This window comes from Gobio gobio (genome assembly GCF_949357685.1).
Source record: "Gobio gobio genome assembly, chromosome: 5".
Lineage (NCBI taxonomy): Eukaryota > Metazoa > Chordata > Actinopteri > Cypriniformes > Gobionidae > Gobio > Gobio gobio.
The window spans coordinates 55,370,384-55,393,471 of NC_137101.1; the positions used below are offsets into that span (position 1 = coordinate 55,370,384).

At 36.2% G+C, this 23,088-nt stretch overlaps 1 protein-coding gene and 1 pseudogene across 2 annotated transcripts in view; one reads left to right on the top strand and one right to left on the bottom strand.

The window, feature by feature from the left end:
• Positions 1–320: 320 nt before the first annotated feature.
• Positions 321–23,088, bottom strand: part of LOC307126579 (uncharacterized protein) — a 41,413-nt gene continuing 18,645 nt past the window's right edge. The window contains exon 9 of the mRNA XM_079817175.1: positions 321–621. Coding sequence (XP_079673301.1) covers positions 464–621 — 158 coding nt within the window. The 3' untranslated portion in view covers positions 321–463. The remainder of the gene's footprint in view (positions 622–23,088) is intronic.
• On the top strand, positions 17,890–18,637 carry LOC307127225 (ciliogenesis and planar polarity effector 2-like; annotated as a pseudogene). Its single transcript has one exon. The product of its transcript is annotated as a ciliogenesis and planar polarity effector 2-like (transcript).

A 23,088-nucleotide genomic window follows, 5' to 3' on the forward strand; every position in this document is an offset into this window, starting at 1 on the left:
GATTTTATACTCTTAAAATGTAAGTTATTACTATTCAAAATTAAGATTACCCCAGAATTAATTGCATTGCTAGCCCACTAAAACACTTACAATAATAATAATAACAAATGCTGACCAATACTTAATTATATTACTTTTTTTTTTTACTGAAAATTATATTGTTTTAGTAAAACAAGCAAAATGCAACTTGTTGTCATATGACATAGCGATGCATGAAAATACACTAGAACAAATGCAGCCGATGTGAATACCAATTTTCAGTCAAGCAATGAATAAATGCATGAGTTAATAAAATATTTTATTTACTGACAACAATAGGAAACATGAATTAATGAGTAAAAGAATGAATAAAAGTAAACATCACAAATGAATAAGTCACCATGAAACAAAGCTTTATTCAAACGTATTGTTCTAACAAACCATCACACATTTACAGACGGTGAAGCCCACATCTGCTGCCATCTCAACACAGCTTGATGAAGCAGTTGACCACCGTGAACACCTTCGCCTGTCCTAGCCGTCCATCATGTCCCTTCTGAACCCCACAACCTTGAAGCAAGAGTGGAGAACATGTGTGGGACAATCTCTGACTGCTGATGTCTACTCCAAACATCCGTGTGTCTGCTCTCCATCAGCATGACTACTGAAAACGTTTTACAATTCATGTTGTCAGCATCCCATTTCTTGCCATATTTGATTTCATATTTTTTACAATTACATGCTACTTGTATTGTAGCTTTATGACTTTTGTGGTGTAGTGGGCTAAAGCACTGAACTGATAAGCAGAAGGTTTCTGCTTGGATCTCCGCAGCCGTCACCACCACCAGTGTGTCCTTGATCAAGGCTCAACCACAGAAGCTCTGCAGCAAATGCACAGACATCAAGAATCAGAAAAGTGCTGAAATAACTGTTTGAAATTAAAATAAAATACAACTTAAGATTTAAATGTATGTTTTATTCATTTCTGTAGTATACTCAAAGCCTTTGATAACAGGCTTCCTTCATCAGCCTCTCTCCAGTCTCCACCAGATAAACACACACGTGCTCTTCTGCCCCTGTAACATCAGACAACTTTCATGTTACCTGTATCTTAAACAACACCTTGATAAAAGCATAAAAGTTTATGTGCTCAATAGCCTTAAATGTTCAGGTAGTTGCTGATGTGTTAATGTTCCTCAATTCATCAACAGTACTAATGGACAAATAAAAAAAGATAACTTATGTTTAGTTACTTTATGTAGATCTATTAACATTACTGACGTTCATGTAAAGCAGTGTTGACCACAGTGAACTCTACATTATAGCACACACACATCCCTCTGATCAGATGTCTATTTCATGCTGTGATGTCATCTGCAATACTTATCGAAAATGTTCCTGTCAGATGTTAAATAAACATTTAGTAAGCATCTTTATCTTTAAGTATATCGTTTATGTAAATCCACTTTGGAGACGTGTGTGTGTGTTACTGGAGCTCATACATAATAAAACGTGTTTTTACAGCCCAATCACAACTACACTATACTGTCTGTCGTCTTTACACTTTTAACAATTCAACAGTTTAACGTTACTCTACAGTAGTCCAACAAATGCGATTTTAACACAAGGAACGGTGATTTTGGTTTGTAATACTCACATTTGATTGGCTTTTCTCCGCCTGACGTATCCTTTCCTGTGGCCTCATGGGAAGGCAGGGATAGAAAAGTATCCGACGATGGGTACTTCACAATCTGGGCGGAATCAGTAAGCCATCCGGGAACTTCTCGCCTACTCTTTTATGATTACTGAGGTTTCGAACATACTTCTCCTTTCACGTACTGTTTTCGCCTACTATATAGTAGGTAAGTAGGCATATTCGAACGCAACATCAGTATACGCACGTCCGAATCTCGCGAGAAATACTCAAAAACCCTGGTAGTTCTCGCCTACTCTTTTATGAATACAAAGGATTCGAGCATACTCTTCGCTCGCCTACTGCTTTTTACATACTATATAGTAGGGAAGTATGCGGTTTCGAACGCAGCCTACCTCTTTTCGTCGGACCAAATTTCGTCTGTTTGGTCCGGACCGTGGTACGGGGGAGGTTTCACACCTGCAATTTTGATTCGGACCAAACTGAAAAGTCCGAAAATCCGGACCAAACAAGGTAGGTGTGAAAACGCCCTAAGACTGATATCTCTGATGATTGGTGGTTTGGTGCCTGAGAGTGACAAGACATGGGATCTCATCATGGATTTGAAAGATATTGTTGAGCTTGTGGTAAGCCAAAAACTAACTGAGGAGGCTGTCTGGTATCTGGAAAGCAAGATTTCCTGCCATCGTGAGTTGTTTAAAGAGGTCTTTCCTGATGCATACTTGCGTCCAAAACATCACTTTCTTGAACACTATCCTCACCTGATCTGTTGCTTTGGTCCTCTAGTGCAGTGGTTCCCAACCACGTTCCTGGAGGACCCCCAACAGTGCACATTTTGGATGTGTCCTTTGTCTGACACACCCACATCAGGTCTTGGAGTAGCTACTAATGAGCTGATGACCTGAATCAGGTGTGTTTGATTGAGGAGACATGCAAAATGTGCACTGTTGGGGGTCCTCCAGGAACGTGGTTGGGAACCACTGCTCTAGTGGATCTGTGGACAATGCGCTTTGAGGCAAAGCACAGTTTTTTCAAGAAGGTTGTTCATGAAACACAGAATTTCAGAAACCTTCTCAAGACGTTATCCAACAAGCATCAACTCATGATGGCATGCGCAATTGACTCGCATAGCTTTTTTAAAGCACCTCTACATGTCGAAAATGTTAAGGTACTTAAAATATCCTCTCTCGATGCAAGGCTGAGATTGGCAGTTGAGAACAAGTATGCAAACCAAACTTCCTTTTCTTTAACCACAAAGGCAACTGTACATGGAACCCAGTACAGTCGAGGAATGATTCTGTGTATTGGAAATGGAAATGGATTTCCAGAGTTTGGTCAGATTGATCATATCCTAATTTGTGGCACAGAGGTTGCATTCATTGTGCACAGACTTACCTCATGGTACATTGAACATTTCCAGGCATATGAGATAAATCAAAGTACGCACTGTGATGTTGCAATTGTGACTCCACAAGAGCTTGTTGATTTTTATCCTCTGGCTGCTTACAATGTTGGTGCAAGACGCATGGTTGTACCAAAGAGATTTTTACTTTGTTGATTACTTGGTTGTTCTAAACTTACCAATTCTGCTCATACTGTCCCCTGTCCTCCAGGTTGCAATGTTGCTGCGAGTCATTCTTTCACCTGACAACGTTAGAAAAATATCTGTGCCTACCCCATCCTCAGTAGAAGAACTTTGCACGTGTCTGTGTGAAAAATTGCAAATAGAGAAAGGCTTTACCATTCAGTATGAAGATCCAGATTTCAATAATCAACTTTGTAATTTGCATGACATCGCCGAGCTTCCACCAGAAAAAGCTACTTTGAGACTTCATTGGGAATTATTTTTAACCCCAATTTCAGTGCATTCTGAATTGACAGATCCCCCTCCAGATGCAGAAAGCACATTGTCCATCCAACCATCTACATCAGCAACTTCCTCAGATTCAACACAGGCCGCTTCTCTATTTAGGTCAGAACATTGGCCAAGCAACTTTCCAATACCCTGCTTCTCCTATGATGTGGAACTAAAGCTTCAGAAAGCCAATGAGGAATACGAGAAAAATGGAAAGTCCTTAACTGTCTCAAGAGACATCTTGATGGAAGTGTTGGGCAAGTTGGCAGAAGCCATATACACATTTAAGGCATACCCAAAGGACACTGATTTGAAGAAGGTTGCATCTGCATTGATAGAGAAGCATCCCTGCCTTAAACGTCCTGGATCTGAAACTGGATGTGAAGGATGGACATTAAGTTTGAAGAACAAAATGCAGAATTACCGTCAAAAACTTTGTGAGCTTGGTTGTGCAGAATTGACACTGAATAGACGAGATGCATCCAAACAAACACTGAAAAGACCAAGAAGATCTGAACTGAACTTTCTTCCTGACATTCCAACTGGTTTTGATGAAGAAGCTTTGGAGAATGAACGCAAATGGATGGAAGAAGAGGTGAAGAAGAAAGATGTGAACATGCGTGCTTTGAACACAAAGATGGATTTCACCTTCTCTCTTAGAAGACGTGAGGTTGTTGAAGATCAGCCTCTTGTATCAACACTCAAACAACGATGGCCAGCACTCTTTAATGAGGAACAGGTATGTTTCCTAAGGTCATATTGTACATACAGTTGTTTTGTTTATTTGCTTGAACTCTCTCCTTGTTTCTTTCTCTTATGTTTCTCACATAGGTTTATGCAGAATTTAGAAGGATCAACCATTTAGACCTTAAATCCACATTCCTTACATCATTGGATAACAACTCCAGAGGCTTGCTGAAACTCTTCAGGGCAAAAGTAATACAGAGAGGCGAGTGTGACTTGGAGACTTTGCTGGACAATCTAGATGAACAGGTAGGTCACAATTTTTATTTAAAGGGATAGTTCACCCCAAAACGAAGATTATGTTGTCATTTACTCACCTTCATTTTGTTCCAAACTCATAAGAATTTTTTTTATCTTCAGAACACAGATGAAGATTTTTAATCAAATCTGAGAGATATGCCCCTCCATTGAAAGTCTGTTAACCAAAAGCTTTGACACTTCAAAGATACATTGATCAAAAATAAATCATTATGAGCCATTTAATCTGTGTTGTCTAAAGAGATTTGTTGCTTGATGCATGAGAACAAACCTCATTGGTTCTTGCAGAAGCTCAAACCAGAGCCATATTCAAGGGCTCTGGTTCAAATGTGCTGGCCTGGCATGCGAGAACCTTGTTGGTTCTAATATTTCGAGCAAGCATACTTGAGCTTCCTTGATCAAATTCCTTCCTTGTTAGCTGACCAGTAGGGGTGTGACAATACAGGGTTAGTTCAACCCAAAATGAAAATTATGTCATTAACTACACACCCTCATGCCATTCCAGACTTGTTAGATTTTCATTTGTCTTCAGAACACAAATTAAATTAAATCTGAGAGAATGTCTGTTTTTTTATACATTTAAAAATTGTATTAATCAGATGTTATTATTTTCATTCCCTTGTACAGATGGCAGACTTAACTGTGCAGAGAAGGGCTACTGCTCTTCGGGGTCTTCCTTTTTATTTCAAGGAACATGGAACCATATGCAAGACTATTCTGGTATTTTTTTATATTCTCTACTGTTCATTGAAAATTAATATGATCATGTTGTTTTGTCACTGCGTGTCACTGGCACTGTGAATGGGACTAACCTCCCTCAAAGGGCATTTTCTCCACCTAGTCACCCGTAAATCTTGTACCCTCTAGTCACCCTAGCAAATCTCCTCCATTAAATCAGGTGCTTATGACTTAAGTATAAATAAATTAATAAATACATAAATGCATAATTTAATAAATAAATAAATATAGAAATGCATAAATAAATGAATAATTAAATTATACAATTCTAAAATAGATAAATGCAGTTATGCATAAATTAATGAATACATGAATAATTTTGTCCAAAAAATATTTTTTAATTGCGCTATGTTTGTACCATTTGTGTTATACTACATTTATGTATTTCTACATTTATTTATTTTTACATGTATTTATGCATTTCTATATTTATTTATTTATTTATTTATGTGTACCCAAGTTAATAAGGTTGGCAGTCCTAACCTTTCTCAATGCAATTGGTTTGCGTATTCAAAGCGATTGCGTACTAAAAATAGTTAATAAAAGCGATCTAAACCACGGACCGATGTCAGACTGGCTGTGGATTCCGTGCACGCGCTAGCCGCCTGTCAGCGCTCGCGCGAGTATATGAATCAATGTGTCTATTTATAGGCTCATTACTCTTGAACAATCAAACACACACATTATTATCCCTATGCCCATATTGGCGGGTATGTTGTGTGTAAAAAAGTTTGAAACGTGTGTCAGTATTGGATCTGCACATTACTGTAGGTCTTAAAATGAAAGTAACCTAATATAGAGTAATGCATTTTGTTGTCATGTGTGACTATTGTGCATCTAACATAATGGGCATCCTAATTATGGGGGAAAAAAACATGCTTTTTTCTGGAAATGACCACCACAAAATGTTCCCACCAAAATCATTTTGATAAAAAAATAAAAAAATAAATTAAGCTATGAAGAAGTGCAAGTTTACTGATACTTTGTTCAATTTAAATAAATGTATATTCTTTAAGTAATTTTATTATTCTGTATTTCATTCTGTACGTTTTTTAATTGTGTGATAGGTCTTTAATTTAATTCATAATGGTCTTAAAAAGTCTTAAATTTGACTTGGTGAAACCTGCAGGAACCCTGTAGTTAATAGAAGTTAATTCATAAATAAAAGCTATTTATGTTATTATATTTGACAGCATTCTCACTTTAAAGCATTCTGACAAGTGCCTAAACTTTTCCCAGTACTGTAGTTTTGCAGGTAGGTTTCCTCAAGTGTCTGGGAGACGCTGCCTTAGTTTTTCTGGATTTAATCTGTCTATGTTTTTTCTAGCCTGGATGCCAGCCGAATTTAGCCCCGCCCACAAATTTTTTTGCTCGGGCAATTCGGTCTGGACTTGCTCCATAGAGGAGGAATTATGCCCGAACTGAAACTGTTCGGACCAATGAAATCATCAGGGCGGGCTTTAGACGATGATGGACAGATGATCAACAGTAACGTAATCATCCACGTCATCGAAGGCTAAAATTCGCATTCCTGGGTTTATATAATCACATAATTGGGGTCGCTTCAACCCGCGGACATGGAGAAAAACACGGACTTGGCAACACAGTGCAGTTGAGTTCTGTTGACATTTGACAACTAACGTTACGCGTTGCTCCGTTGCTCTGATTGGTTGTGGGTCTATCCGATTGAGGTCTTTCCTGGCTCGGTTGAAACACGCCCCATAATCAAAGCTCAATGGAGCGGTACCAGACTCATATTCTGACTAGAATTGAGTATGGCCACGCCAGGCTATGTTTTTTCTGTTTCTTCATGTAATCACAGACAGACTCGATGATGGTGAGATCAGATCATACCGGCTGCTATCAGACTTCTTGTGCATAAAAAAATTAATTGCAAAATGAATGTTTGGAAATGTAAACTGATATATTTTCTACTGACACACTGCAGTAAAAGATATAAATAACTGGCTTAAAAACATTTTCCGTGTGAAAATACCAACGTGCCTAAGACTTTTGCACAGTACTGTATATTAGATATACTAATCAGACCGTTTTTGTACAGAATTATTGCCAAATTTGCCTCCTACGTCACTTGCTTCCAGACATCCAGTGGACGGTAGATTTCTACAGCAAGATTTTAAGATTCTAAATCAGAGCTACGCTATAACTAGGGATTGATGGTTTTTAGTCAAAAAAATGGAAAATTTTAGTGGCAGAAAAATAAACGCACAAAATATCTTAAGCCCCCCCTTCCGTCAGTGCTTGCACAGTTTCACTGTAACTGTTATCAAAGGACAATTGTATCAGCCCACCATAACAACAAATACACCAATAAATATAATAAGAAAAGCTCAAAAGAAGGAGACAGAAAATGACAAGCGGTTAAATAATAATAGTTGTATAACATCAGTGCTTGCACACACTTTAATCTCAGCCATTATCCAACCCTTATGGTTGACTATAAAACAACATAAAGCGCAGTCCCATGTATCAATCAGGTTTTGTCATTTACTGCTTATGGCACCTAATTCTACACAAAATATATGTCTGAATAATATATCTGCTAGTTATTATTTTATGAACCTATCAGATATAAACTTTGTAATTTTTTGTTAAAATTTGTAATACATGCATGGCCAAATTAAACCAGGGGGAACCACCATGAAATCTTTCAGAACAACAATCCTAATTAGACACTAGTGTTATCAAAAAAATATTACTTCGATACATATTGATACTAAAAATATCTGAAATGGTTCCAATACACCTTCTCTGCAGTATTGATACACCTGTTTCAGCTGCACGTTCTCACTCTTTCTTCTCTCCGATGGTGAAGTGACATTCACTCTCTCATTTGCTCTGAATAGTTGAAATTGTGCTTGTATTGTGAATCCTTTTAGTCATTCCTACAAGTTTCACGCTCACACCAAAAGCATGTGCACCACTGATCTATATAAGTGGCATGCACAAAGCCTTCTCTCAGGTAGCTTTTGAGTTGCAAGTACCAAAATGAGTGGTTTGCTCCGCTTAAACAGTCTGTCTTAAAATGCCTGTATTGGTAAGTGGTCAGTTAAGCAGTCAGTTTTGGAATGTAAATGGTTGTGAAAGATAATGAATGTTGTGTAACTGTATATTGGATCCGTGCATAAGCTCTTAAAGAGACAGTCTAATAAGCCTGCTGTCTGTCATGTAAATCAAAGAGCAAAAGACAATTCAAATCACTCTACTCTTGACTGAATACATTTTGTAAGTGTAAGCATTCATCTGTATTTAATTTTTACAATGAAGACTAACCAGTGTTATTTTACATCTGATTACTTTGATTTATGTAGTATTTCTTAGTTCTCATCTTATTACTGACTTTTTTTATGAAAATGCAATTTTGCACAAAAAAAAATTGGTACATTCTGTCAATTATATTTCTTAGAAGTCTGTATCAGCTGGTCACACTATATATTTTAAAGTGGGAACTTTTTAATATTTTATTAAATAGCGAGAATATGGGGAATGAAGATGTTCTGTATTGTTCTGGATTTATTCACTATCAGTATTAATATTGCTATTTTATACTTTTTACAGAGTTCAGAGGCATTGGAGCATCACAAAGTTGGAATGAAAATGGGAATTCTTGAAGTGGTGAGCAGCAACAGTTCCACTTCAAGATCCCTCTCCGATGTGGTAAATGTTGCAATTGTCCTTGAAGAGGAAGTTGTCCTGGAAAACATGGGAGACTTTGTGAGTGCCTTCATTGTCCTCTTTGGCATGCTCTACGCACTTAACATGGAGTACAACAAGGACTTAAGATATACTTTTGAATTCATTCAGAAGGTCTTTTTGAACATGGGAACTGAGTGCAGCAAAAAAGTGCAAACTCTGATGAGCAAATTATTGGAAAACTAAGTGAAATTTCACTTAACCCTTACGGGAGAAATACCCTTAAGCTCAAAGTACCTTTGGTGAGAATGTTTTTTTCTGCTTTCTATTTATCTGTAAATGTGTTTACATGCTTAATATTTGATGAGTAAGATGCAGTTTCATGAGCTCATATTAAGATGAAATGACATAAAACAAAACCCTGAAGTCATTTTTTACTTCAGACTTTTGCAGCGTTTCAAATATTTGCAAATGTTTTACAAAAATTCAAGTAAATTTACACTGAATATTTAAAGTAGCCCTCTCCTGTTACTTGTATTTTATGTTGTGTTGACGTTTTTGCACTTTAGCAAATATTAACATAATATTTTAAATTATTTAAATGTTTAATATTGTTATTGCAGTTTCATAAATGTAGTACCTAAATACCACAATGTCAGTGAAATTTCTCTAAACACTGATAATACATGTTTTTAAAATATTTGTGGTTTTGTTAATGTAAGATCTAAGGTCTAATGAGTTTTGTGTATCTTAGAATCCTGAATTGAAATGCATGATTTTTATCTACAAAGGTCTACTGTGCAGAAAAGTTCAATGTATTTACCATTTAAGGTATTTTCACAATACTGTTGTAGATTTAATAAAATGTATTAAATAACATGTGGCAGTATGGCTTTAGTGTTTAATATATATTTGTTTTTCTTTTGGGGCAACGGGGAATAAACAATACAGTGAAGTTGCTTTACTAGTATAAATTTACCAAAATACATTTTTAGTTTAGGTAAAACTAAAAAGGAACGCTACTACAATTTAAAATGTACAATTGGGCCAATAACATGGGTTGGTAAACTCATTTCTTTTCAATTGTTTTAACAAATTATTTCTCATTGAGCCAATGTTAACAGACTATTGCTACAATTGATAAAATTACATTTACAGAATTTCACTTGGGCCAATTGAAAATTTTAGATGTAAACGGTCACTAGAAAATTTTGAGTTGGGAAGATTATAAATTTTTTTCCATTGGCTCAACATATTATTTCTAATTGAGCCCATGTTAACAGGCTGTTGCCACAATTGATAAAATTACATTTACAGAATTTCACTTGGGCCAATTGAACATTTTAGATGTAAACGGTCACTAGAAAATTTTGAGTTGGGAAGATTATACATTTTTTACAGTGTATATATATATATATATAATAGATAATAAATCAGAATATTATTGGATAATTAATGACAATATTGGTGTTTACATGACTGATTAGTAATTGGAATATTTCCAAATTCTGATTAATATTAATTAACTTCCATGAGTGTTTTGGGTTCATAATGTGCAAACTGTACTGTACTTAAGAATTGCTTACTGAACACAATTTTTTCAATACTTTTAACAATTTTCCTAAACTCTTAACACACCTACATCACACAATTGCGGAACGCCACAGAATTTGGCAATTTTTGAATTAATAAATTAAAAGTAGGGCGGTACAATGAATCAGATACCGATACATACTAGTGTCTGTGAATATTAAAGCTAAAAAAACTGCTAATGAAATCTGAAGTCTTTATGTTCTGCCATGTCTGTGTGAATGAGCGCTGCAGTTTCGACTACTACGCAAACTAAAGCGTGTGTGACGCTTGCAATGATTTCAGTGTCTGCTGTCTCTCTATACTATCTCTATCTGCAGAGCTGCTCTCGGAGTCACTTCATGAACATTTTACCATTTAATTTACAAGAAATATCAACATTTGTTGTATCATATACACACAGGAATGTTTGAGGTTTTACTTACAAGTCAGATGGTTCATAGTACCTTAGAGATGTTCTCTGCACATCCATCAGAATCTAGAAACATAAACAATTTGTCACAGAGCCAACAATATGTGGTATACAATGTCAGGTTTATTAGAAATAAATAAACTAGAGCACGTGGTTAAAATGCTGAAAAAAGTAAGAATATACAGGATATACAATATATAATATCTTTAGATATCAGAATTTATGTTTTGGGGTTTTACAGATGCATGGAGATATATACGTAATAATAATAATTGATGGAAAACCATGTAAGATAAAAGAAAAAAGGTGTTTGAAATAGTTTCAGCTCATTGTCACGCTCCATGTGAGTGACGTCACCGATTAACTTTACAGTGCAAACTTTCAGGTTAAATAATTAGATTAACGTTACTTCCATTCATCCATTGACAAATTGCCAGCAAAACGTTAACAAAACTATCAAAGCCCTCTTATCTTCACATAATATGTGATTAAAACCCCAAACTTTCATAAACAAGAGCTCAAGGCTAGTTACGTTAGCCTAAGTTAATGTTACCTTTCATAAAGTTAGCCTAACGGCTAACGGATTTTTTCCGAAGACACTAACGTTAAACCATTTCTATAAATTAAATATTCAACATAACAACGGAACAGTTGTATGTATTATATGTGTAGTTTAACATTATATGTGTAATTTTAGGGATTAAACTTACCTGAAATCAGTGAAAACAACAGTGACAGGACGCAGGCGGAGTCTTGCTGTTTCACTGTATCGCCCCGTTTCCATGGTAACTCCCACCGCTCCAGTTTAAAAGCGACTCGGATGTTCAACACGCACGCCCATTAAACACGTCATATATCAATTACACAGCGTTTCAAGAATTAAAACAGCACATAGGCTTACTGATGGAGTAGAAAATGTCCCGAAAGTTGATAACGTTGTTTAATTGGATAGTGCAGCCTAGCCCTACATCATCACAGCCTAGGTTCGTGCGTATATAGTAATATTTATACGCATTTTCGTGTGATCGGGCTCATTTTTACACTCTGAGCTGTTTGATCCACGCGCCAGGCTCGTGATGAGCTATGAAACAACAATAATCGATTGGATTATTCTAATAGCTTGCTATCAGTTAAATGAGCAGAGACCACTGAAAGTAAGCATTCACATATTAGGCTACCTTTAAGTCCTTTTGATATCGAATGCTCAGCTGCATAAATCAGTCTCACTCAGTCACTGAATCGCCTCAATGGTAAAATGTTACTGATATTTTTACACAAACAGAACGTAGCCTATCATTGGAGGTTTGGCATCTGGTTGTATTTTGGTACTGTCATGACGTTTTTTAAACGTCCTATTCCAACGTACAGATTACGTTATTTTAACACCAGAATAAAACGTCTAACAAAAGTTGTAGTTTGGTAGTAGACAAACGTAATATTTACGTTTTTTTGACTACTTAAAGAAAACGTACCAGGTTGGTATTTTTACAACGTTTTTGAAACGTTTTATTTTGGTTACATTATTTTTCTATTTAAAAAAACGTTTTTAAAACGTCTTTAAAACGTTGTACTGCAACATTACCTAATTGCAACCAAAATACAACGTTGTGAAACGTTGTAAAAACGTTTTGTGTTTGCTGGGAATATATCATTCATTATGTGACGGTTTAAACACTTTAAACGCTTAAAACACAAACCTCTCTTCAGCAGAATCACAACAGATGCAGGAGCGCGGCCTTATGACGTCACAATTGGGTACCAAAATAAAAGTCCCGTTCACAGCTGCGTCTAAAATCACAGAAGTGCACAGAAATTAACATCGAAAATATATATTAATAAAAATAAGAAAAGATGACAAAATTCTGAGTTTAATGTATTATTGAAATACATTTAATAACACAATGGTAAGTTAATAATACAGTTCACATTGATAGATAAATGTTAAATTACTCTAAACCAAGACACAGTACCCGACTTTAAGTTTTACTGTTTGGATATATATATACAGTAGTGGGTCCGTATGTGGTGGTGGAGAGCTTGTCTCAGAGTGCTGTGTGATTATTTCTTGACTTTATTGCAGTGTGTGTGCTGTTACTCGTACACGGGGTGTTGAGTGATATCGAAGCCTTGGGCGTGTGTCTGCCTTCAAGCCTCGGCCTCCTTTGGATTATGGGCTCGCCCGCATTTGTCTGTTGATGATTCTCAGCTTTTATATATTTTAAAAATGATTGTATTTAAATAAAAACTTTTGTATTATTGGTATCCACGTCTCTAGCCCTTTCTTGTTATTTACGTTCCTGTGTATCTTTTACCAAATCTTAGTAGTAACATCTATATTTCCCTATTAAATAGGGTGGCGTAGTCATGTGACGCTAGCGGCAGTGTTTCTATATTTGCCCCAAGTGTGAAGGGCCACGGTCCCGCTACATATACATACACACACACACACACACACACACACACACACACACACACACACACACACACACTTGTGTATTTGAAGACAATTTTGAAAGACCATTCAAAATTGTGTTAGTCTATAATACAAGTACATCTACAAATTGTAATGGAAAGCCTTTATTTATTTATGTTTTAAAACTCTTTTCTTATAGGCATAAAGATCCTGACTCTTCCGCAGTGCAAGACCTAAAGCATTGTGTTGAAGAGCTATTGGAGGCCTCCCATGGTCTTGAGGCTGTCTCTCAGCATATCAATGACATTGTCTCCACCTCAATGGGAGCAGCACAAAGAGCGTCACTTGTGACTACGATGAAACAAACTTTTTCATGTGTAATTTGCACAGGTATACAAATTGCTCCACACACCAGCCACTAGACTTGTGCCGATATTCGGTAATGCTATCGCGATATGAATATGTACGATATTGTTATCGTGGACATTTTAAAATACCGTAAATATTAATTTATTACCAATTATTAACAGTTTTATAATGTATTTAAGAATACTTTACCCATCAACAATGCACAACACTGCTGTATTCTGCATCACAAGAACACGCACTCAGATGTAAACAAGCCCAGGAACGAGTGAGAGAGACTGAATGAAAGTGCGCGTTCACTCTCTGACACCAGAGGGCGCTGATGGAACAGCAGAAATGCAACTTTACCCCGTAAACCCCATAAACAAAGCAACTGCGCTGGTGAAGTTTTTAACTTCGAACTTAAATTTGAATCTGGACTACAACATGCCCTAACGATTAGAAATGTTTTGATTATTTGTTATTGTTCAGTAAAGCTTTGAGACATACGGCTTCATTAGTTAATGTTAATTCATTATTACCAAACTGACAATGAAAAATACAATAAAGCATTAATTATTCTTAGTTAATGTTAATTTCTTAGTTACTGTTTAAAACATTACTAAAATAAAAATAACTTATTTAATGTACCTGAAATGATCAGTCGTATTTCTTAACTAACATTAACAAAAAATAATACTTTCTGTAACAAACTATTGCTCAATCTTAGTTAATGCATTAAATAATACGACTTTATTGTAAAGTGTTACCTGTTGTTCTTTATAGCCTAATTCTTTTGCACTTTAATTTGTTTAAAATGTTACTTTATATATTTTGTGTATTGCATTGTTGTATTTAAACGTTGAGGGTTTTTTTGTTATTACAAAAAGAGTTCTTAAACCTGTTATACTATGACAACACTTTTTTTGCAAAAAAAAAGTTTTCACAGCATGCTGCCGAAGCATTGTGGGCTGCAGTATATGTGTCCAACAGTGGATGGAAAACTCAACACAGTGCCCAAAGTGCCGCTCAGAAAACGTTATCCTCACTGAGGTTGCAGGTCTATCTACTGCCCTCGATGCAATTAAATCTGTGGCTGGTGTGCAGTAGGGTTTTTCCCATTTAAAGGGATAGTTCACCCAAAAATGAAAATTTGATGTTTATCTGCTTACCCCCAGCGCATCCTAGATGTAGGTGACTTTATTTCTTCAGTAGAACACAAATGATGATTTTTAACTCCAAGTGTTTTCGAATAACAGACGGCAACGGTTGGAGTCAAAAATCATCATTTGTGTTCTACTGAAGAAACAGTCACCTACATCTTGGATGCGCTGGGGGTAAGCAGATAAACATTTTCATATTTGGGTGAACTATCCCTTTAAAGAGTTAATTTGAAGTTTTATTCTAGTTTAAAATCTTGTTTACAATCATGTTAGGTAGTTCATTTTTCTGATTCTGTGGTTACAGAAGTTGTTTAATACATAATTTCTATTACTTGGATGTATCCCCCCCCCCCCCCCCCCCCCCCCCAACATTACAATTGAGTTCAGTTGAGCTGTATTAATGTAATAAAATTTCTTATAGATTATTTCTTGTTTTAGATAGATAGAGTGATAGATAGATAGATAGATAGATAGATAGATAGATAGATAGATAGATAGATAGATAGATAGATAGATAGATAGATAGATAGATAGATAGATAGATAGATAGAGTTTAGTGTCCCTGATATGCTGATATTTGCTGCATTCATTGAGGAAGTGCAGCTTGTCCTCAACAGCTCCAGTGGAGCAGTGTGAACACACCTTTGGTGCTCCAGCTCCACCTGTGTTTGCCCATCTCCACACACAGACGGTGGTAACTCAGAGGATACTTTGCCAGGAGTTTTGTTTGACTGTAGTTTTTCACGCTGCTCAGGTGAAGCCAATTCAGCAGACTATTTTTTTTTTAACCGTTCATTTGTTTATCTGTAGCCTACTGCTTTATTCTTCTAATCAATGTATTCCTGCTGTGTAATTTTTTTGGGTTCATTTTTCGATTTTGGGACTGGGTTTCAGAGTGGAGTTGGTCCTTCAGATAGGTCTTGGGGTCGCTCTCGGGGTGTGTGTTTCTATGTGTGAAGGCACAGTGATGGAGAGCGTCTGACAGATGGAACCAGAACTTCACTGATCTCGTCTGGATTTCCCAGAGGGAATGCTCAGTTCAATATCAATATCATTCTGAAATGAACAATTAAAAGAAAATCTATAGGTATAAAACACTTAATCAATTATAAAATATTAACTTAAACCAATGTAACCTATATAAACGTATTTCAATATCCTTTGTCCTTTTATCACATTTGGTTCACAACTTCAGTTACTATCATTTTTGTCCATAAAGTTAAAAGTAATACATCATTCGTAATTTTAAAGGGTCTACTTTTTAATTTTTGTGCACTAAAAAATATTTTAAAATAAGAAAAACATTGTGTTGTCTTAGTCTTGAGCAGGAGCACTTCCGAATGATGAACCGATAGGCTACTGAAACCTTCAACTTCATCTTGTTGGCCTAATTTCTGATTGTGTTTACATGCATAGGCCTACAAACAGGCAAAAATAACTAAACCAACAAAATCTATTAAGATCCTAATATTTTAAGAATAATGTCAAATTAATAAAATTGAAGTTAATGTGACGATATAAAAACAATAAAAATACATTTTAAAAGTGTGGCATCCAGCCTCTTTCACATTTAACATGAAAAAAGAAATGACACATATGACTTGTTAACGACTTTTGAAACTAATTGATGTCAACATTCGTTATATATTAGGCTAGATTATTCTGATTTTTTCAATGGCATTCAGATATTTATTAATGTTTATTTCGTGTTGCAAGAGTAAAATATTGATTCACAGGATGATTGAACTGAGATGAATATAGTTAACTCGCTACAAATTTAAACACATTTATTGTTTGTAGTGCTTATAAAGTATATATATATAGCAGGGCCGGCCCAAGCCCTTATGGGGCCCTAAGCAAAATTTTATTTGGGGGCCCCTCGGTGCCACCAATATGATTGACTATTGTCAATTCTTGATCATTCGCACACCCAGTATCAGTGTTAGTAGCTGTAGCTGTGTTGCTTTCATCATGTCTGGCTGTGATGGTCTTACCCTTATACGGTTTTTAATTGTAACAGTAGCAAACCCACACGAGTGGTCAGGTGTTAATATTCTAAGCCTTACAGTATTGCAGTTCAGACTGGGATATGTACTTAAAAAAAAAATGTAAGTAGTCTCTTATGCTGAATAATTTATGCTCACTTTCCCCCAAGATTCTTTGATGAATAGGAGGTTCAAAAGAACAGCATTTCTCTGAAATAGAAAGCTTTCAAAAAATCCTAAAAATATTGTACACAACTGTTTTCACCACTGATAATCATAAATGTTTCTTGAGCATCAAATCCTCATATCAGAATGAATTCTGAAGGATCATGTGACACTGAAGACTGGAGTAATGATGATTTGATCACAGGAATAAATCACACTTTACTATATTCACATATAAAACAGATGTTTTACATTATAATATTATTTCACAATATTACCGTTTTTACTGTATTTTTTTATCAAATAAATGCATCCTTTCTGAGCAGAAGATACTTCTTTTAAAAACAAGAAATGTTGATTTCTTTCAAACATTAAACAGAGCTTTATCTGTCCTTAAACCTTTGATCTTTGAGTGTAATTAGTAATTTCACAATTTGAGGGTTAAATGCCTACATAATGCTAATAAGGGGATAAACACAGAAATACAAATTAAATATACATAAAGGACATCAACATAAGCAGCTAATCATAAACAAGCTAATGTATACAGCGCTGCATGTCTAAAGACACGATAATCTCCTTTCAATGGCCATAAAAAAACGAATGCACATTATAACAGCGAAATATAATAAAGCATATCACACACACGATACTTTAAATCGACACACAACACCCGTGAAATGAACAAAACGATATGTTGTATGAAGCTGTAAAGTTTATCATCTGTGAAAGCAGCGATCGAGGCTCCACTGCACGGCGTGACATCACAGGGCTCATGATGTCACAGTGCTTGCATTCCGAGCTACATTCCAGTGAACATTCCGAGCTGCGCCAGTATAAAAGTCAGCAGCAGCAACGTTCGCCCAGAATAAGTTACTTGATATCATAATATAAAGCACAAGCCTCTTCATTTACCTAATTTAGCTAAATTAAAATGGCTATCCCACTTGGATCCATATTGGTGGCGGATTGGCACCGCTGTGCAGACAGCAGAGAGTTCTTCAGCAAAATACTGCACAAGAAGACACGGCGAAAGTTTGGGCTCTTGGAGGCGCCGATGATGCCTCCTCATATGAATGTGGACATCGTTCGCTACAAGGTTCTTATCTCGGGTAAAACTGGAGTCGGGAAGAGTGCTCTTGCTGCCCGTCTCGCTGGCCTCGATCTCCCCAAAATGCATAATGAGACCACAGGCATAGAGACAACAGTGGTCTTCTGGCCTGTGAGACTAAAGGACAGTGGCCGTGTGCTGTTTTTCCGCTTTGAGCTTTGGGACTGTGGGGAAAGTGCCATGCGAAGATTTGACCACATGTTACCGTCATGTAAGGAACAGGTGGATGCCATCCTTTTCCTGTTCTCCTTCACTGATCGAGGCTCCTTTGATGATCTTTCGAATCAGAAATCACGGATCACAGAATCTTCAGATCCAATGGTTAAATTGGTGGTTGGCACCAAATTTGACTTATTTATGCACACACAGTGACATAACACATTTTCAAGAGGTGTGGGGTCTTCCGGTCTTCCGAGTGGGAGGTGATGTGAGTGCGGGGCTTGGTGAAGTAGCGCCTCTCCTAAATGCCCTTGCAGAACATCTGTGGCACCAGGACTGTATGGCTGCTTCATCTGTCTCCATCTCCCCACAGGCTGCTCTCAGAGAAACGGGCTCAGAGATCATTGTATAGCTTGTGTGTATTGTAGATCAATTTCACATGTGTTGGTCAGTACAAGGCAAAATTTATGGATGGACTATGCTGCTATGGAAATACTATACATAACAGAGAAAAAAGAAAAAAGTCAGCAGCAGCGAAGACTTTCACACGATCAGCAGCCAAACTCTGGACATCTGCTTTTACCATGAACACTAGAGCACTGTCTCCTACTGGAGCAGCTATGGAGAACAGCTCAACAGGTGAATATATTTCATATTCATATTTTCACACATGAGGTTTTTAAACACAAGAAATATATAGTCATATGAGGATCATGTTACATTGGGAAGAGGAAAACACCAAACTTGGTCAAAGTATTTAATTGAAAAGCTCACAAACTACAGCTTAGTATATAGGTTTTATTTCACTATGCAAAAAAGCTGACAGGAAATTAAATATACATTAACTACAGCATAAGCAGGTAATAATTCATTAGCCGTTTCTTTGCGTTAAAACAAAACAATTTACACTCTCCAAGCACAGCATCACTTTTGGCCACTACTGTATGTGTGTATATGTTTATAATTACAAATGAAATATTGTTTGTGACCCGTGCTGGCAAAATGAGTCGGGATGTGCACTCATTTTAAGGCTAAGTGAAAAATATTGATTTATTGAAAGATTGATCCATTTTGATTTGATTTTGAGTTTTTAACAAAAATGAGTTCATTAACATTTACATTTACATTTATGCATTTGGCAGACGCTTTTATCCAAAGCGACTTACAGTGCCCTTACTACAGGGACAATCCCCCTGGAGCAACATGGAGTAAAGTGCCTTGCTCAAGGACACACTGGTGGTGACCGCTGGGATCGAACCAGCAACCTTCTGCATTAGACCCACCTTCATTAAGCCCTCGTCTAGCGATCCCAATGCTCCAAATAGCAATTCAGCATCTAAAAGTGTCTTTATTTGTGCCTTTTCTGAGAGGAGTAGATTTTTTAATAGAGAATGTTAAATTAAGAATATCTCATTTTTGAAAATGTGCTCATTTTTCCAGTACAGGTCACATTTATCTTTTAATTTAAGTAGATGTTCATTCTATGAAGTTACTTTTGCTGTGGCATTCATGCTGAATGTCAAATGTTTAATTAATTAAAGTCAATGTAGTAACTAGAAATCCTTTTTTATTATTATTTTAGAAAAACAATCGAAAAGCAAGAAGAGTCGCCTTTCTAAATTCTTCAGAAACTCATGGCTGGCTATAAAAAGTCGAGGGAAAGAAGAAGTCCCTTTACAGCCACCGTCTGACACAGATCCAGCTGATCCACAGCCGGGCCCGTCCCACCTCAGGTCAGCGGCTCAACAGGATAAAACTGATCCAAAGCCGGGCCCGTCCAGCGTCAAGCCAACAAACTGTGACGCAAATCCAGCTGAAGGTGGGTCTACTGTCATTTTATTCCTGTTCTTTTGTGTCTTGGGATCTAGCCTCAGTATTTGATTTATAATATCTGGAGACAATTTCTAACTGTTCTGTTTCTGTTTTGGGGTTTTTAGAAAAGCAAACAAAAATGAAGAAGAAAGACTTTGACTTTTGAAGGATTCAGCCGATCCTCAGCCGGGTCCATCTGTACCTGAGCCACCGGCTTCACAGGATACGCCTGATCTTCAGCTGGATCCATCCTTCTTTGAGCCACCGGCTTTGCTGGATCTGACTGATCTTCTTCCGGCTCCTTTAGCATTTCCAGAATCTCCAGATGCCGTTTCAGAGTGAAGCGAAGATCCAAGAACCGCCTCTTTCCCAGGACCATCTACCTGTGAGTATTTCACCTCTTGTCTAGTTCTAGTCTAGTTTTTCTTAGTAAGCCTGTGTATTTAAACTCATGCCATATGTCTAATCCTTCATCTGGCATTCCCAATATAATGTGTCATGCTGATGAATCCATTATTTTCCTGATTCCCTGTCTAAAGTAATATGATTGTAAAGAAACTGATTATCCTGCATATTTAGACTTTTCTTGATCTATTTGTATGATACAGCTGCAAATAAGTATTTGAACACCTGAGAAAATCAATGTTAATATTTGGTACAGTAGCCTTTGTTTGCAATTACAGAGGTCAAACGTTTCCTGTAGTTTTTCAGCAGGTTTGCACTGCAGGAGGGATTTTGGCCCACTCCTCCACACAGATCTTCTCTAGATCAGTCAGGTTTCTGGCCTGACGCTGAGAAACACAGAGTTTGAGCTCCCTCCAAAGATTCTCTATTGGGTTTAGGTCTGAAGACTGGCTAGGCCTGGTGAAAAAAAAGTATACTTTATTGTATTTCAAGTATATTCTCTTTTTCAATAGTATATTGTAAATATACTAACAAAAATTGTACCATCTTTCATATAAAAAGTATATTAGAATCATATTTTCACAATGTAACTTTTAATGCACTTTAAAATAATTGTATTTTAGCATATTTTAGAAAAATATATTTTAGAAAAATATACTTAAAATGAAAGTTCAGTGTACTTTTTAAAAGTGTACTTATTTGAACATTACTTTAATTATATTTTTAGTATATTTTAAACTGTGCTCAAATTTATTATTAATTCATTCTAACAATGCACTGAAAGCACAATGCATATTAAATATCCTTAATTTGTATATTAAAAAGTATATTATATTTACATTTAAAGTATGTATATTTAAAGTTAAATTTGATGTTTAAGGTTATTTATTCATGCTTGCATTTGTTTGTGGACATTAAAAATATCTACAAAATGTATCAAGTTCATGGATTATTGTGCATGCATTTATTAATAATTTTGATAGTAAAATCATCCCCTATTTGTCCAGTGTACAGGGAGAAACGAGCGGCGATCGGATGAATTTCTGGCATGTCAGTAATTCTGGTCGGCCCTCGTGAGCTAATATCACAGCTGAAGCAGATCTAGAACTGATCGCCCTGTTGGCCGGTGAGGGGAAATAGACCAATCAGTTTGTAGCTCTGCTTCAGCTGTGCCTGTGCGATTAGCTCACGAGGGCCGACCAGAATTACACAATTCCAATTTAATCTTTAATGCAGCAAGAAAGAAGAGTGAGAGCTTTAAGTTCTGTAGGCAGCTATATCAAACTGCAGAAATTTAGAAAACTGCTGCACCTCCAGTTCGCTTTGTAAAATGGATAATCTCTTACAAAGCACAGTGTGGCCTATCCAGCTCCTCTTTTATTAATGTAGCTATTTGATTATTAATTTACTTATTTCACTTTCACACTTTATTTGTTTATTTACTATTATTTACTATTAAATACAGTATTAATATTACATAAAACAAGAGATATTTGAAGATATTTTCACCTTGCTTTTCCATTCATTCCTCCTGTGTGTCTGCAGGTGCTTTAAAGGGAAGTTGAGAGCTGAGTTTAGAGTGTTCAGAGTATTTCATTCTTTCTTCTACCTTTTTCTTTCAGTAGTACTGTCCCATTTCTGTCTTTATTGACGAGTTTCCATTACTTCCGTTTTGCCAGGTTGTCATGTTTTACACTTGTGTTATAAATTCAGATGTAATTGTTTTAAGTCAATGTGAGATTTCCTGTTGAAACTGTGGGGGCATAAATAAATACATTTGCATGTAAACTGAAGGATGTTGTTTACTTTGAGTGACTTTTTGATTCAAAATCATATCAATTGCTGCCATACATGAAAATTAACTGGCATAGAATCCTGCTGTACATAAAACAAGATTGATTTTATAGTGTTTCAATGTTGATTCAGTGTTAAATAAGTGATTTAATTTAAGTTCAAAAAATATTGATTTTAAGCCCATCTTCATCTATTTTTCATTGTTGAAATAACATTATTTCAGGGTGCAAACCTGACGACAAATCAATGTTAAATATCAACATCGTTTCAATTATAATTTGATTAATGCATTAACATTGATTCAACGATGATTCAGTGTTGGTCTGCTATCTGGGTATAACCGTAATCTGTAACTGAACAGAATTATTTTTACTATCATAATATATAAAAACTGGGACGTAACAGACCTGTGTGTTTTGTATCACTAGTTCATTGCCCGTTCGCGGAGCATATAAGCCCGGACGCGTCACGCTAGCAGCCCTTCTCCAGATTCCAGTCTTTATTAGAGAGAAGGATATGTTCAGCTCCTTCCCTCCGAAGCTTCGAATATTCGATGTTGATTACTACCAAAGCTTCGAAGCTCAAAAAATGGTATTCGGACCAGCCCTAATTTAGTGTGGATTTATTTTTCTTTCTGTTAATTATTCTCATCTTAAACAGGACAAACACACAGAAAAACTCCTGATGAAGTGACTGAGATCCACATGACACACTATTTGATGTTTTATAAACAAATTTCGGGAGAAGCACATTCAGAAAATTAAAACTAATTAAACACAAGTGGAGCACATCAAGCTAATCGCTTTAATCAACGATAAGAGGTGTATATATATACAGCATATTTACCTTCTT